We start from the raw sequence: 17,447 nt of genomic DNA on the forward strand, positions 1-17,447 counted from the left end.
TGTTATGTTATGTGTTAACTCCCTTGTCCTGTACTGTTATGTTATGTGTTAACTCCCTTGTTCTGTACTGTTATGTTATGTGTTAACTCCCTTGTTCTGTACTGTTATGTTATGTGTTAACTCCCTTGTCCTGTACTGTTATGTTATGTGTTTACTCCCTTGTCCTGTCTGTTATGTTATGTGTTAACTCCCTTGTCCTGTACTGTTATGTGTTAACTATCTTGTCCTGTACTGTTATGTTATGTGTTAACTCCCTTGTCCTGTACTGTTATGTTATGTGTTAACTATCTTGTCCTGTACTGGTATGTTATGTGTTAACCCCCTTGTTCTGTACTGTTATATGTTTACTCCCTTGTTCTGTACTGTTATGTTATGTGTTAACTCCCTTGTCCTGTACTGGTATGTTATGTGTTAACTCCCTTGTTCTGTACTGGTATGTTATGTGTTAACTCCCTTGTTCTGTACTGTTATGTTATGTGTTAACTCCCTTGTCCTGTCTGTTATGTTATGTGTTAACTCCCTTGTTCTGTACTGTTATGTTATGTGTTAACTCTCTTGTTCTGTACTGTTATGTTATGTGTTAACTCCCTTGTCCTGTACTGGTATGTTATGTGTTAACTCCCTTGTTCTGTACTGGTATGTTATGTGTTAACTCCCTTGTTCTGTACTGTTATGTTATGTGTTAACTCCCTTGTCCTGTCTGTTATGTTATGTGTTAACTCCCTTGTCCTGTACTGGTATGTTATGTGTTAACCCCCTTGTTCTGTACTGTTATGTGTTAACTATCTTGTCCTGTACTGTTATGTTATGTGTTAACCCCCTTGTCCTGTACTGTTATGTTATGTGTTAACCCCCTTGTCCTGTACTGTTATGTTATGTGTTAACTCCCTTGTTCTGTACTGTTATGTCATGTGTTAACTATCTTGTCCTGTACTGTTATGTTATGTGTTAACTCCCTTGTCCTGTACTGTTATGTTATGTGTTAACTCCCTTGTTCTGTACTGTTATGTGTTAACTCCCTTGTCCTGTACTGGTATGTTATGTGTTAACCCCCTTGTTCTGTACTGTTATGTTATGTGTTAACTCCCTTGTCCTGTACTGTTATGTGTTAACTATCTTGTCCTGTACTGTTATGTTATGTGTTAACCCCCTTGTTCTGTACTGTTATGTTATGTGTTAACTCCCTTGTTCTGTACTGGTATGTTATGTGTTAACTATCTTGTCCTGTACTGTTATGTTATGTGTTAACTCCCTTGTCCTGTACTGTTATGTGTTAACTATCTTGTCCTGTACTGTTATGTTATGTGTTAACTATCTTGTTCTGTACTGTTATGTTGTGTTAACTCCCTTGTTCTGTACTGTTATGTGTTAACTCCCTTGTTCTGTACTGTTATGTTATGTGTTAACTCCCTTGTCCTGTCTGTTATGTTATGTGTTAACTCCCTTGTCCTGTACTGTTATGTTATGTGTTAACTCCCTTGTTCTGTACTGTTATGTTATGTGTTAACTCCCTTGTTCTGTACTGTTATGTTATGTGTTAACTATCTTGTCCTGTACTGGTATGTTATGTGTTAACTCCCTTGTCCTGTACTGGTATGTTATGTGTTAACTCCCTTGTCCTGTACTGTTATGTTATGTGTTAACTCCCTTGTCCTGTACTGTTATGTGTTAACTATCTTGTCCTGTACTGTTATGTTATGTGTTTACTCCCTTGTCCTGTACTGGGAGAACACATTTTGTTTTATACTTTTGCTGAATCTTAGATTTTAGCTTAGATATTCAGAACAGGAAATTTGTTATAGATTCCATAGCCCTTGGGACTAGTGATACTTAGAATATGCTTATGAATTTAAAAAAACCCAACCCATTTTGTAGGGCTCCAAGATTTTTATTGAAGCAAGTCCAATACAAAAAAACAGAAGAAAACTACCTCTACCAGAACCTGAAACAAGTGAAAGCTCAAGAGCACAGTGTAAACCCTAGCCCTCACACTGCCTCTCTGCTGCCCCTCAGACCAAAGTCATGTGTGCCTCGGATACAACAGACTGTCAGTTTACAGGTTAGTTCAAATACATATAGGCTCCTCACAACAATGAGTAAACTTTGTTTTGAAGAACAACATTATCTTTTATGTTTGCATTATTTTGAGGAAATGATAGAGCTTGTTCCTAGACCAAAACAATATGCCTTTCAAATTAATCTTTGTGTAGAGATGTTTTGTTATTGATAACTCTCATATTTTAGCCCCCAGCAGTCAGACCCCCAACTTTGCTAGAGACATCCCCTCCTGTAGGAATGAAGAGAGTTTATGCACCTTCAGCCCTCCGTCCTCAATCCTCAAACTTCAAGACGAGGCAGGAAGAGAGGAGAAAGAAAATGTTGTCCTCGCAGTTCTCAGTAGATAAATCCATCAAACCTCGCATCAAAAGTGCACCAAGGTACTTCTTTCCAATATGTCTTTCGTAAAAATTTTGATATGAGTTTGTGACAAGATGAAGGTGTGTACAGATATTAAGTTTTTAGCCGAGTTGCAACGAAGTAGAACTCGGCTATTGGTTTGGTGATGTGGGCGGGTAGGTGGGCGGGCATCAACAATTGGTTTTCGGATGATAACTCAAAAACTTTACAATCTAATCAAATGAAACTTTGAAATATTGTTGGGTACCAGGTGAGGAAGACCCCTATTAATTTTGGAGAAAAATGGTCAAAGGTCAAGGTCACAGTAACCAAAAATAATAAAATTTCAGAAAAAATTTGGTTTCCGGATGATAACTCAGAAAGTTTAAATCTGAATCAAATGATATTTTAAGATATTGTTATGTACCAGGTAAAGAAGACCCCTATTGATTTTGGAGAAAATAGGTCAAAGGTCAAGGTCACAGTGACCGAAAATAGATTTAAAATTCCAAAAAAATTTGGTTTCAGGAGGATAACTCGAAATTTTTTAATTTGAATCAAATGAAACTTGGATATATTGTTGGATACCAGCAAAGCAAGGCCCCTATTGATTTTGGAGAAAAAAGGTCAAAGGTCACAGTGACCAAAATAGCTGCAGAACTGTAGCTCTCTGAAAAAATATTTTGACATAACAGAGAGCTACAGTTCCACCTCTATTAAAAACCTTCGATTTACGGCACACAAAAAGCTGCGCACGGTTGAGGCCTGATATCGTTGTATTCTTGAGTTGCTGTCTCATAAATATAATATAAAAAAATTCTTAACATATTTTCCTACTATACTTGTATCTAAACATACCTTCAAATATTCATTAAAGCCCCATGCGACCTGAAAACTCCCAGCTTCAAATGATTTCGTTTGTTGACGTAGCCATATTAGGTAGCCGGTCAATTCGTACCCTGTTGTTGTTGGTATCTATTCATAAAATTCGTTATATGTTATGTATTCGCTCTCCATTTATTATCAATACGAATGATTTATAGAAATTAAAAAAAATAAAGTTTTTCTAAAGGTAAAATAAGCTCTTGATTCATGAAAATGCTACTAAAGTCCTTAACACTCGTGTGGCAAGGATGGAGACCGGACCAGACTAATGAAAGACGCATTGCCGTGAGTTTAGCTATTTGAATAATTATTATTTAAAGGCACTGGGATGATATATTATTTAAAATATTTAGCTGAAATATTTGTGGGGATATTAGTTCACATTTAGACGTTATTGTGCAAGTATGGAAATTAACCAGGTTCGAATTGACCGGCTACCTAACATGGCTACGTCAAAAAACGAAATCATTTGAAGCTGGGAGTTTTCAGGTCGTATGGGGCTTTAATGAATATTTGAAGGTATGTTTAGACACAAGTATAGTAGGAAAATATGTTAAGAATTTTTTTATATTAAATTTATGAGACAGCAACTCAAGAATACAACGATATCAGGCCTCAACCGTGCGCAGCTTTTTGTGCGCCGTAAATCGAAGGTTTTTAATAGGGGTGGAACTGTAGCTCTCTGTTATGTCAAAATATTTTTTCAGAGAGCTACAGTTCTGCAGCTATGACCAAAATTGATCGAAAACTTCAGACAAATATGGTTTCTAAAACTGAATCAAATGAAACTTGGTTATATTGTTGGATAGCAGGTTAGGAAGATCCCCTATTGATTTTGGAGAAAAAAGGTCAAGGTCACAGTCCTGAAAAAAGATTGAAAATTTTAGAAATATCTGGATCTGCATGATAACTCTAAAAGTTTAAATCCGAATATTCACAATTATAACTATGCCACTTCATTCCTGACTTTACAATATATCCCATACAACTCGGCTCATGCACCCCTGGGTGCATATATTGATTTTTTTCATGTATGCACAGGATTGTTGCATTTCAGACAGTAATTCAGATAATTTCTGTACTTTTTTAACAGTCGAACCTCCTCTGGAGGCTCAGTGCGCCCATCCTCAGCCAGACCATCATCTTCAGTGAAGACTCCAATTGGCTCAGAGATGCCTGATTCAGACGTGAGATCTCGACCCTCATCTGCAGGATCGGATCGTGAATCTGTGTCTAGTTCCATTAGTTCAGTTTTCCCTGGGGGAAAGAGAATGGATGCTCTTCTGAATGCCTTGTATCATGAAAGACAGGCTGGAGGGTTTTTCCAAAAGTACATTGAGAGGAGTAGTAACAAAGTATGTTAGCATTGTATGATATTCAAGAGTTGCTTGTAATTATTATCATGACACTTCACACAATATGTAGGTCAGCAAAATTTTGTGAAGGAACTTTTAATTTTTTTGAGAAATGCATGAAATTTAATGTTTATGAACACTGATGAAACCTCAATATTAAATGATTTACTTATTGCCTTACTTGATATTCAGTTGGCGTATTTTATGGAATGTTTTTTTCTTCTTGTGTATAGATGTGGGTGAACTGCTTGAGTTTTTGGACTGATGTTCAAGAATATCACATGCTTTTTTATGCAGAAGTCATAGATCCATATATAGTACAAAAGAAAGCCAAGGTTTGTGTATCTTTTCACTGAATTAAAAAATACTGTCAATGTAAAACAAAGCACATTTTGTCATAAAAGACGGACTGATTGATTTTCAGGTGATTTACTCGAGGTACATTGTGGTGGGAGGAAACCGTAACATTGGATGTAGCCATGAGATCCGTGGTGGCATCTACCGTGCGCTACAGCCACCATTTGAGGAGCTGTTTGATGAGGCTGAGGAGTATTCCCTGTCCATCCTCTATGTTGCATGGACTCAAATGATTAATGTAGACATGAAAACTTACGGAAAGGTTAATGTCTATTCATAAAACATTTTTTTCTTCTGTTATATACTTTTTCTGCATTGTAATACATGGTTGTATAATTGTCAGGTTGAACTAATAGAAGTCAAGAAGCATTTGGAGACTAGGTCTAAATATGTCTTAAATCTGCAGAGGAAAGGTTTCATCAAGCAGGTAGGAAATCAAAAGGGGAACAACTCTTCTTGAATGACTGAAATTCAAAAATAGATAATCTAGTAGGAAATCTGCCAGATAGATACATTTATGATAAGACACTGAAGTTAATATCTCATGTAAATCATTGATCAATATTAGAATAGATTTAATATTTGAGCTCCATAAAAATTGATAATGAGATGCGTAAATATTATTTAAATTTTTTCTTAATCTTGTGGAACTCTTGATGTCAGCCATGGTTAAATGTGAAATGCTTTTTGTGATAAACAATAAAGGTGGTGGTACTTATCTCATGGATCTATACTTACAGCGAGTGCTGACCCCAGAGGATCCCATGGAGGGTTATGAGGATCCTGTGTATGATGAGACACTTCTAGAGAAAATTCCAGAGGAGTTCCGAGATTTCACTTTAGAGAAATTGGTGCACAATAGGATAGAAGTAGAAAACTTTAAATTATTTTTAGCTGAGAATTATGCCAGTATGGATTTGCTATGCTGGATGGATATAGAACACTTCAGACGGATGCCTCAGACTGATGAAAAGAGAAGAGATGAGAAAGCTAAAGAAATCAAAACCAAGTATCTCAACAAAAAATATTTCTTTGGACCCAATAGTCCTGCAGGAAAAGAGGGTCAGGATAAGGTAAGTTTTTCAATGCATGTAAAACATTGGTTACTTATACATCAAAACTAAAATGAAAGCTAAGACGGATGTACAGCTGATATCTCTTTGGCATGATGTATTGCATTGTCTGTTGATTTGAAATAAAATTCAGTCACTGAATAAATATGTCTCCTTTTTTTTTTAATGAAATGTGAATTGAATTTACTTATACAGAATTATTGTTTGTATAGAATTATATTTCATGAACATTTTGTCATGGTCACTTTGACATATGTTTCATTATGTAGTAGTGGGGTGTGTATGCATTTTATTTTACTGAAATGTTGATACTCCAAATAAAAGAAAATATGCGAAATGTGAATTATGATATCAATAAAAATGTGGATGCAAAAGAATTTTTCAGACATTTGCTATCTCTTGTGTAATTCATGTCATAAAGCACATCTTCTTCAAAATTATACCGTTATGATTATAAAGCATCTATGAATAAAATATTGTAAATCCTTGTATTGGATTAGGAACTACACAACATATATTGAACACCGTAATTTATTACACACGTTCATACATGAGAATGCAAGTTACTGAATGAAAATAATATGTATGTACTATACAAATATACGTGTAGATGGAAAATTTGATAACTTTGATGCTATGAATTCTGAATATCTTAAATATTTCTGCTGTCTTTCCTGAAATTCAATATTATCCAGAGGTGGCTGTATCTATAATATATTTCTAAAAATTAGCCTTAATGTCAACTTTAAGGCACAAGTCCTGACTCTTGTTCCCTTCCTGCAGGTTATGGCAGCTGGTGGTGGCTATGGTAAGCTTCTAGATGACCGTCCACCAAATCCTGTTATCCTGGAGGCCCAGAAGTATGTCAGAGACAGGCTGGAGAAGAAATGGCTCCCTTTGTTTCTTGCCACGTCTGAGTTTGCAGAGCGTCAGAAACCCAAGGCTGGCATGGATGATGTGGTGGATGATGTCTTGGTTCAGAAAAAGAAGAAATCTCAATCTGTGATGAGGGTTTGTTTGCTTTATCTGTAATCAGTTCAATTACAACACAGTATACATGTATTTGTATTATTTTATAGCAATGATTGCGTAGATGTGCTTCTCAGAGTCTCTGTACTACATGTATACCAATCCTTCAAAATTCTTTCTCTCTGAGTGTTTCCATAGTCCTGTGGACTTGAGACTGTATACAGGTGACTCTCGATGGCTCAAACTTCGATCTCTCAAAGTTCTCGGTCTCTCAAAGTGAAATCATGGTCCCGATTTTTTTCTCCATATAACAAAGCAAATTTACTATCGATCTCTCGAACGTTCGATCTTTTGAAGTTCTCGATCTCTCGAAGTGAAGTTGGGTCTCGTAAAACACATTTCATTGTTTTTCACTCTCGATCTCTCGAAGTGGTGGTAGCGTATACCCACCGTTATTCAAGTGTGTAATAATTTCCGCTTGGGCCTTACCTGGATTTTGTTGAATGCCGGAAGGGTAATTAGGTGTTTACATAGTTGAAACATCGCCTGTGCTTCTTTGTGGAGGTGACAAACTTGAGTATATAATTGGCTAATTGGTCATTTTACACCTTGCACAGGGGTTTGGAGTCGTGATGATAAAAATTATATATAATCCGACTATGAATAAAATCTATAATTTGTTTTGACGTGACAACGAGAGAGTAAGTTTTATACATAATTTAGAGATCTACATACTGTTAAATTTCTCGAGTTTGTTCTTTGTGTAAAGTTACTCTAAAACATTGTTTTACTCATTCGTTAGAATTTTTGTTTTGGGTAAAACGACATAAATTGTGCTCTGTTAAGTTTGCGATAGTAAAGCGTCATCGGAACTTGGTTTTGTATGCCTATCTAAGCATGATTAAAGGACAAATAAATACATAAACTCTGAAAGGTTTTTATTAATGCAAAATAAGTTTTTTTTATATTTTGATATCAAAGTACCTGATGAATATGAAGGAAAACATGTCAAAACAATTATATGATCTTGTTGGTATACATTTCCGGTTACGGTAAAATCTGAACCATACCGGCGGACCTTCAATTTCCAAATTTCAATCTCTTAAACTCTCGATTTCTCAAAGTTTTATCAAGGTCCCTTGAACTTTGAGTTATCGAGAGTCACCTGTATTTGAAATCATTGCATCATGCCATCTGAATGTTTACTGGTATGATATAGTATTTAACATGGCTTTTCAGTTGTTGGACACCAAGTGGCAGTCTTCTGCAAAAGATATTATTCTGTTCCGTAAATGTCTGCTGAACCCGGTAACAGCTCTACAGTTCCGCCGCTTTGTATCAGTCAAAGACATCTCCAATAAGGAGGATAAATTGGAGAATGATGTCCTCTTCTGGCTAGAGGTCCAACGCTTCAAGGTTGGTCAAATTTAGGAATGTCAGCAGAAGAACAGTAAAAAAAAAAAAACAAGAAAGGATAATTATGCTTGGATTGTTATTTCATATGCTGTGATTATAAATGGCAAGTACTCTATTCAATCGAGGTTGTTAGTTTAGTGTTGTTGAGGAGAGAGAAATTTTACTTATTTCTAAATGGTTAATAGTAGTTGTTTTTATTTACAGGATCTCTATCATGTCCACTGTGATGATTCTGTGATCCTTGCAAAAGTAAATTCCATCATTGGGTGTTTCATTGAGTCCACCATCCCACCCAGTCTCCAGATTGACATCCCGGCAGACCTTGCTGAAAGGATTGCAGAGCGAAAATATGAAAGAAGTCCATACATATTTAGGGAGGCTCAGGTATAATTTAGAAAAAGAAGTCTTTACTAAATTACAGCTTCTTTACTAGATTACAGCTTCTTGTATAGTTGCCCACCATCTTTTGGATAAATATGAGGGAATACATATTACAGTTATATGGGTAAATTAGCATGAATTTAAATGGTGTTTCTGGTTTAAACTTTTTGACATGGTACAGTTATGCAAACATTGTACAATGTACTTTGATTTCTAGCTGATTGTCTTCCGATACCTCTACCAGCACTGGAATGATTTTATCAACTTCAGGAGTAATCTTGCTGATGAGAAAGTCCTGCCAACCATAGAAAGAAGAAGGAGATATGCTAAAGTCAAAGAGAGACAGAAGCTGAGAGAAATAGAGGAGAAAGCTCTGAAGGTGAGGGCCAAAAGGGACTGGAAAATACCTCCCCCCCCCTGTTAAATGAACATTGAATTTAAATAATGCATAAAAAATTTTAATGAGGAAAAAATAAGACAAAGTTGAATCTGAATGCCACAAGCATATAATGTTGTTTGGTAACCCTCATAAATGTATGTTGTAACATTGTCATGGTTTTTGTATATGCAATGTAGGACAAAGAAAACAAAATGGTAACAAAAAATAACTGGCACTATGAATGTCCATGATCACTACTGATCTTTGTTATTAATTCTCCACTCCTGTATATACTTTATTGATACACACCCTGAGTTTTTGGTGGATTTTTTTTTTTATTTTGGAGGATGTCATACAGAACTCATTGTTTGTACTTTAAATTTAATGCATCCACTCTTGAAGATATCACCAAAGACGCAGGCCGTAAGTGAATGTTTACAATAATTCCAACTTGTGATTTCTCAATCAGGCACATGGCACTTCTTTAATTACAAAGTGTTTTTATTAATTTTATAATTTATACCTGATTTTACAACCATTGTAGACTTCTCTGTAGATCAAGATTTAGAATATCCTCCCAATTTGATGAATTGATGCAGACATTTCTGCAAACTTCCAGTAAAGTTTGTCTTATTCTGATGATGTGCAATCCAAATGCATTATAAACTATACATATATTTTGGCATCGGACTTTGAATACTGTTGTAAAAACTACTCTGCAACTCGACATTGTCTAATCCAAAGATCTCTCTGGTACCTAGCAGAATTAGACACTGTTCACTGTATTAGAACATTTGTGTAAATAATTTTGCCCTATTTCACATGTAAAGTCTCACCAAGTCCACAAAGGTTAGGTATCATGATTAAATCTATCATTTATTGTTATTATTTTTATTATTTTTTGATGATCCATTTTTTGACTTTTTCCTTTAGCTATTCATTTGTTACTTATACAATATATCCAATCAACAACAATTGCCAGCTGGTTCTTATTCATTTCAGCGTGATACTCCGTGCTATTTGTGTTTACGTGCAATTCATGACATGAAAAGTACTAAAAATTGTCATCAAATATCTGAACAAAGTTTATTGTGTATAGATCTATATACGCAGCTACCTGTATATTACCTACTCTAACCTGTATATTGCATACAGAAAGTGGGTATCATATTGGATCAGCTGTAATAGTACATGTAAATATTTGTGGAAAAGGGTTAAAGAAATTTACAGAAATATCCTTATTTTGAACTAAAGTCCATAGCACTGATAGAAATGTTTAATTGATAGGGGAAAACCCATGATTTTTCTTTCAGCCAATGATTCATGGTGTAGACAAAAAATGGTATACACCATTCAATCGTAAATATGTAAGTGATCAGTGCATGCTGTAATGAATTATATATTACAATACAGTGCATTAGCTTTATCAAATTTGAATGGTTGCTAAAAATTTAACAAATATTCTACCTGTATATCTTAATATTGTTTGATGTTTAGATTGAGTAGGAACTTAAAAAATTCAAATGTGTTTGAAGCTTTCAGTAAATGTATTAATCCTGAATAATTGGAAAGAGCTGCATGTTACATAATCATACCCCTCCAACATGTGAATCTTTTTGAAGTAGTTGGGCAATTATATGTAATTGTTTACAAATCTTTGACAGTGCTTGAACATTTAAACATTTAAAGACACCTATTGAATGGTTAGTCAATGTAGGAATATCATGTTGTTCCCATTTGCTGTCATGCCTCCACAGTTATGCATCAAATAGTCTATAGAATGCCCTTGCACAATGGCCCACTTGCAATCATGCTCTAAAATTTGTATCAGACTTTGTAATCTTTTTCATTACATTGGGCCTGGAAATGTGCCACAAGTTTATAAATCTTTTGGATCTGGAGTCTCAGAAATCTAGTGTGTTCACTGTTATAGAGTGGTGTATCCAACTCCTTGGTTCCTTCCAAACCCTCCCCCAAATCTTCACCCTTAATACCTGGCATTCCAATCAGGGGTTGGCATTCTACAGGTCCGTCCACCCACAAACACCAGAGGATAGTAAGTCTGGGTGTGAGGACAGGGGTGTGATCACATTGGAAATGAAGGCTCACTTTGACACTAAGACGGGACTTTCCCCTCACTCTAGGGGCAGTGTAGCACGGAAATTAGTCCAATTATTGGGCCCGGTACAGAAATTTTGTAAGGATAGGGTGTTTGCTTGAGCTGGGACATGGGTGAATTTTAGCATGCACTGTGATGTTTATGCATATGGGGTTTATAGACACCTTGTATGTGTTTGGTATGGATTTGGGTTATATTTACATGGTGTATGGTGTGGAATTGTTTCAAATAATTGTGGTGTGGAGTTTTATGAAATAACATATTTACAAGCTAAGCATCTTAAAAATGTGTCAATATTTGTAAAGTCTAACATTGTCATTTATGACAGACTAGGTCTGAGTCATCTCTATTAATTTCATATGCAAAGATTAATTTGTACAATTCTTCTCCGTAAATTGTTAAGATATTTAGAAAAGAGTAACAGGAAAAAAAGTACTTTAATAATAATTCTTTTTTAATACAAAATTTTCCCATGATTTAAGATGATTTTGTTGACTTGCTTTGAAAGAAAATTATTATAAAATTTAAAGGAGGCAGAGAGGCGAGCAGCTGAAGGCTTGCCCCCACTGGGAGATGAGGATGAGGATGATCAGTTTCACGACCCCTTTGCCATGCACAGGGCCCCCAGCCAGGAGGATGAGGAAGAGGCTGGGCACGGAGACACTAAAGACAAAATTTCATGGTCTTACTCTAGTTATATGGCAGCCTTACACAAAGAGGATATTCTAAATAACACAGATGAAAGCACCTTTAGTTCACTTATGTCTGATTCAGGTAAGAATACCAGGTTGTAAATGCATGAATTATCCACAATTTGAAAATTATAATTGTTTAGAAATTGGATCTTATTTATGTGTTCATTGTATGACTACATATTCCTGAGCTTGGTTCATCACACAAGAATATTTTTTCTGTTCAATCCCATTGTTTCAACTGTTAACTATGCCTAATTGATACCTGGTTCAAAATTCATAATGATCTCAATGTATTATGTACGTTAATTCACAGTACTGTACATATGTACATGTATGTGAAAAAGTATATGCCCAGAATGGTCAGCATAACCACATACATTATAATTTTGTGATTTTTAGGATCAGTCCATGGAAGTGAATCAGCCGAGAAAGAGTCTAATGCAGTGACAGTGCCGTCTTCGTCTACCATCCCCAAAAGAGAAATGAAGACCGAACAAACCCAGACGGACAAAAGGTAGGATCTGTTTTTAATCTATGATAGTTTTGTGATTATTCTAAATTCAAGGATTTTTATTCCATGATAGTTTTGCAATTATTTTGAAATTATGAATATTTTATCTATGATAGTTGTATAAATAATGTAAATTCAAGATTTTTTTTCTATGTATTTTAGATTTGTAATTATTGTAAAAATCATGGAATTTTTTCTGCAGTAGCATTAGAATAATTTTTTTTTTTTTTATATTAATGATAGTTGTGTAAGGGGGGGGGGGGGGGGGGGGGGGGGGGCTAACTTATAAATTTAAATCCTTTTCAAAGAAGAGAAATTGAACCATAGTAAATAATAATAAGTCTTTAAATGCAAAATCATAATCAAATTAAAATGCTTCAGAAACATTCCAAACTTCTTAACAGAGACTTCAGAAACCTCAAAAAATTGATATATCTAATAAAACTAAGTGATTGTACATGTACAACTTACTATGAATACAACTACATGTACTCTTCAACTGGATTAATACAAAAATAAAATTATTTTCATTGAAACAATGTATCCCAAAATTATTACTTTCTTGATCTTTTTTTTAAATTTAAAGGATTTCAAAGAGTATGGTATTGAATGTTTGTAATATATAGACATGTCATCTTTCTAAATTATTAAAACAATAACCTTCATTTAAAAATAAAATAATTAGAATTTGAAAACTTTAACTTTCAGAAAACCAGGAAGGGTTGGCTTTGCAGAGGAACCAGCTAAACCTGAAGCTCCTATTAAAGGTAAATACATGGGTGTTATTACTTTTCTGTAAATGTAGAAAATTTTTATTTTTACTTTTTCACAAAAAGTGTTGTTATGTTTCGCAAATTACAATTGTATTGTACCCAATCATTATATTTCTGCAATTTACCTTTGGTGATAAGTTCAACTCATGTGATTATAAGATCTTGTGTGTCTGCAGAATCTAAAATCCACCACAAAGGACAGCAACTCCAGATATTGGGGGAAAGTACATTACAAATGGGCCAGAGTTTTTTCATGCTCATTTCAATGCTCAATTCTATTCCCCACACCCAAATATATTTGTATTCACAGATGTGTTGCATACCAAATTACATCAAAATCATATATATCTCCGATAGCACCCGCAAGAACACGTAAAAGTGACAAAGAAAAACTTGAATTTTTGTGTACAGAATATGCGAAATATACAAAACACAAAGTTTCCCAAATTGATTTGTAAGGGCTGTTGGGTACAAATTTGGTTCCCGAACAAACATGTAAGATGTTCTGGCACCAAATTTCTACATACATGTATACAGTTTCATTCTGATTATAACCAGACTTTCAATCTCGCTCTCCCTTTTTTCTGTGTTCGCATGTTGAAGAAAAAAAAAGGGGTGAGGGGTGAGATTGAAGTCTGGTTTTAATCAGACCGATACAGTTTATAACATTTTATGTAGAATAAATGCTAGTATTTTAAGCATTGCTGTATGTTGTATTGTCAGAATTTTAAAATGAATACGTCATAGAAATGCTATGTTTTTACATGTAATCCTGGTAAGAATGCTTTTTATTTACCTGTAATCCAGGTAAGATATTTGTGGAATCATAATGCCGTATTTGTGCAGAATACTAAAACAAAAATTGCGGAATCGTAATTTTTGTTTGCAGAAACGTAATATCAATTTGCGGAAACATGGTGTGCCAAAATGGTTATAGCAAACTACAGATATATAGTACTTTTGCTAATGCCCTCTAATGTAACTGTAAATGAATTCAAAGGTTATTTTGTTTAAACTGAACTATGGGAGTTTGCAATACTCGTTTTCCTGAATTTTTAAATTAAACAGATATATAACTCAATTGCAAAATAAATCATTCTGATCTTTATAGGTGCTTTGAAGAAGAGAGGAAAGGAAAGTCAAACTTCATCAAAAGGGTCAGTGGGCTTCTCCAAAATGACCCCATTAGAAGAAGAAGGAGAAGAAGAACCTATCAAGTCTCAGCATAAGAGAGTCAAAGTCAAAACAGAACCAATGATGGCTGTAAAAGAATGAAAGGTCAAAAAAGTCAACTTGGAACTTAAGACCTTGTAAACTACAACAAAATGATGAAAACAACACAGCTACTAGATTTTTATTGTTCTAATATGGACAGAATTTCAATATGATTATTAAATAATATATTCCAATGGACTTAAATTGGAAAGTCTTAAAATGTTATTTATGAGGAATAACACACCTTCATATTAATAATATTTTTTGTTTGAAAATGAAAATGTAAAGAATTTTGTAGTTGCTAAAATATACAAGTAATTTATGCACATCATCAATAGATCAAGAAAGATGAACATTGGTTGACGTCTGATTGACATTTGATGTAGGCGAGCACCATATTTTTTTTTTTTTAAATTTTAAACACAGTAGAAAAGATGATATTGAGTAAAATTGTAAGATTGAAACTGAAAAAGGAAGTCTTGTCTGATAACGAGTGCATGTTGCACATTTTCTTATCTCTTCTAAGATTTTATTACATGTATCACAATACTTTTTCCTGCTAAGGCTGACATGGTCAAACTTTTCATTGATCAAATTCTTGATAATTCCATAGTAACATTGATTTGTTTGTGCTTCAATTGTTATCACTTAATTGAGAGCATAATAGTCTAAGTGGTGTTATGTCTTCGTCCAAGCTGAACCTGTGATATAAAGTATCTTATGTCAGTAGTTTTATTTGATTATTTTGAAATGTATTAGTATTACTATTTGTTAAGATATTATTATGATGAAATAAATGTAGATAAAACTTAAGCATCGTTATATTTATTGACTGTTATGAGTATGATATGGAGTGCTAAATTATCATAAACTCAAATAATTGAAGATATCTTTAATTATTTGAAGATGTCATCAATTCATTTGATGCACGCAACAATTCCATTTAAGATCTCTTTAAATAATTAATGATATCTTCAATTTTGAATTATTGCATGCATTAATTATTCTGCTAAATCGATGAGTGCTACATGCATAATTGAATTGTTGCTGTCTTCAAATGAATTTAGGAATTGATGCACAATAATTGAATTATTGCTCTCTTGAATTCAATTAATGATGTCATTAATTCAATACGCCGGTTTCGAGATACGTCCGAGTTATTTCCCTTTGGAGAACTCTCGTACATAGTAAGGCGCGAAAGAATTTGTTTACTCGCGGGAGTGGGACAGATATTCATCACAGCGTAAGTGAATGTACTCAGTAAGTTTCTCATACGCTGTTTGATAACCTGAATTCGACTGGTACACAAACTAAGTGATAAGTATTTAGGGAGTAATTAAATACATAGAATTCTTATCCTATCACGTTATTTCGCTGGTCATAAGTACCATATCCAAGATATTTCTTGCAAATATGACATTGTTTGTATGTTTCCTCTTCGGTAAAACATTTCTTTCGATGGTATTTAGTATTTCCCACATTTACATATTTAAAGAGAAGCCGCTTTTAATACATTTCATCGTCTTCCTCGTTGGCTGCATATCCACTCTGTCCCACTTAGGCATTCAAAGTTCCACTAAATGCACCTCCTATACAGAAGAGTTCGTATCTCGAAACTGGCGTATTGCTGCACAATACTCGTTTTAGAGAGAGCAACTATATAATTGGAGATATCTTCATCATATCCACATTTGAATTAATAATCTCATTAATACCCAATTTCCGAGTTGCCCAATAGTTGAACTCTTGCGCATGATGAGATGCAAACATTAAGTATGTTTTCATATTCACACGGTGGGTACAAATGTTTATTGCTGCGTTCATATATTGCCTGAAGGATGATTACCAGATGCCATACAACCAACCGAACTGCAGGGACACGAAAATTTAGTTAGTTTATGAGTATTTGATAATTAAATAGCTCAAACAAAAATCGATAATCACCTTCTTTCTTTGAATAAAGGTATCACTTGTGTAGAAGAAGAAATTGATAATAATTTCATATTTAATTTATATGCCCTTTTTCAAACAGATTATTCTTGATATGGTCAGTTTGAGGTATACTAACAACTGATATAATTTAAACAACATTTACGTTTTCTTAACTTTTATCCTTATTAGCATTGCTAGTCTTTACTATATGAATACGTATATCTTATACCAACCCACGCGTTCAACAGAATACTGCACAAAAGAGCTGATATCTCGGAAAATGCGTATTGAATTGTTGCTCTCTTTAAAAGAATTGATGTGCACATTAATTCCCTATATAAAATAAAGATATCTTCAATTGAATTAAAGAGATCGATCAAATCATTTCCTGAGCTCCAAATGCAATTTTGTGAGCAATAATTCCACCACATTGATGAAAACAATAATTTAATAGGTGTGCGCATCAAATCAATTATTGCTCTCATCAATTAATGCACACATCAAATGAATTATTGCTCATATTAATTGAATTAATTTAATTTCTCATCAATTGAATTGAGAGCAATAATTGAGTTGATGTGCACATCAATTCAATTATTGCACACAGTAATTGAATATATTATCTTCCAATAATTGAAGATATCTTCATATGGGTACTTAGTCAATTAAGGTGAGGGGCATGTACATGTATACCTAATTAGCAAATAAACTAGACAAAGACACTGTCTATAACTTACTGGCCTTGTTGGTTTTCACATCTAAACAACCGATAATGTACACAATGGTTCAATTCATATCAGACTCCTTCCTTTGTCAGTTTTCGTTTCTGTATTATGTCGAAAATAATATTTTTGCCCAGTTTTGGCTCTATTACACATATTATTAGTTTAAATTAGTGTCAAATTATATAAAATTCTGTACTGTTTTTTCTATGACATCACATAAAGATTTTCTTTCAACAAGCTTTCACATTTAATTAAAAAAAAATTT

The 17,447-nt window shown here is 34.1% G+C and overlaps 1 protein-coding gene and 1 long non-coding RNA gene across 11 annotated transcripts in view; one reads left to right on the forward strand and one right to left on the reverse strand.

Annotated features, from left to right (window-relative positions):
* LOC125670445 (regulator of G-protein signaling 22-like) overlaps window positions 1–15,338 on the forward strand; it is a 69,413-nt gene extending 54,075 nt beyond the window's left edge. For 4 of the 10 annotated variants that reach the window (XM_056161648.1, XM_056161646.1, XM_056161642.1 and 1 more), the window contains 16 exons: window positions 1,876–2,059; window positions 2,245–2,438; window positions 4,376–4,637; window positions 4,871–4,972; window positions 5,062–5,256; window positions 5,338–5,421; window positions 5,735–6,067; window positions 6,851–7,078; window positions 8,276–8,452; window positions 8,657–8,836; window positions 9,051–9,212; window positions 11,146–11,268; window positions 11,862–12,105; window positions 12,426–12,540; window positions 13,246–13,304; window positions 14,422–15,338. In XM_056161648.1, the coding sequence (XP_056017623.1) occupies window positions 1,876–2,059; window positions 2,245–2,438; window positions 4,376–4,637; window positions 4,871–4,972; window positions 5,062–5,256; window positions 5,338–5,421; window positions 5,735–6,067; window positions 6,851–7,078; window positions 8,276–8,452; window positions 8,657–8,836; window positions 9,051–9,212; window positions 11,146–11,268; window positions 11,862–12,105; window positions 12,426–12,540; window positions 13,246–13,304; window positions 14,422–14,585 (2,806 nt within the window). In that variant the 3' untranslated portion in view covers window positions 14,586–15,338. Of the gene's footprint in view, window positions 1–1,875; window positions 2,060–2,244; window positions 2,439–4,375; window positions 4,638–4,870; window positions 4,973–5,061; window positions 5,257–5,337; window positions 5,422–5,734; window positions 6,068–6,850; window positions 7,079–8,275; window positions 8,453–8,656; window positions 8,837–9,050; window positions 9,213–9,614; window positions 9,636–10,525; window positions 10,580–11,145; window positions 11,410–11,861; window positions 12,106–12,425; window positions 12,541–13,245; window positions 13,305–14,421 lie in introns of those variants that run through there. The other 6 variants (XM_056161643.1, XM_056161645.1, XM_056161644.1 and 3 more) reach the window with 6 other exon arrangements.
* On the reverse strand, window positions 4,718–5,865 carry LOC130053927 (uncharacterized). Its single transcript, XR_008802153.1, has 2 exons — window positions 5,733–5,865; window positions 4,718–5,458 (listed from the first exon to the last, which is right to left on the reverse strand). It is a non-coding gene; the product is annotated as an uncharacterized LOC130053927 (long non-coding RNA).
* Window positions 15,339–17,447: the final 2,109 nt, after the last annotated feature.

Source organism: Ostrea edulis, chromosome 4, assembly GCF_947568905.1.
Source record: "Ostrea edulis chromosome 4, xbOstEdul1.1, whole genome shotgun sequence".
Taxonomy (NCBI): Eukaryota; Metazoa; Mollusca; class Bivalvia; order Ostreida; family Ostreidae; genus Ostrea; species Ostrea edulis.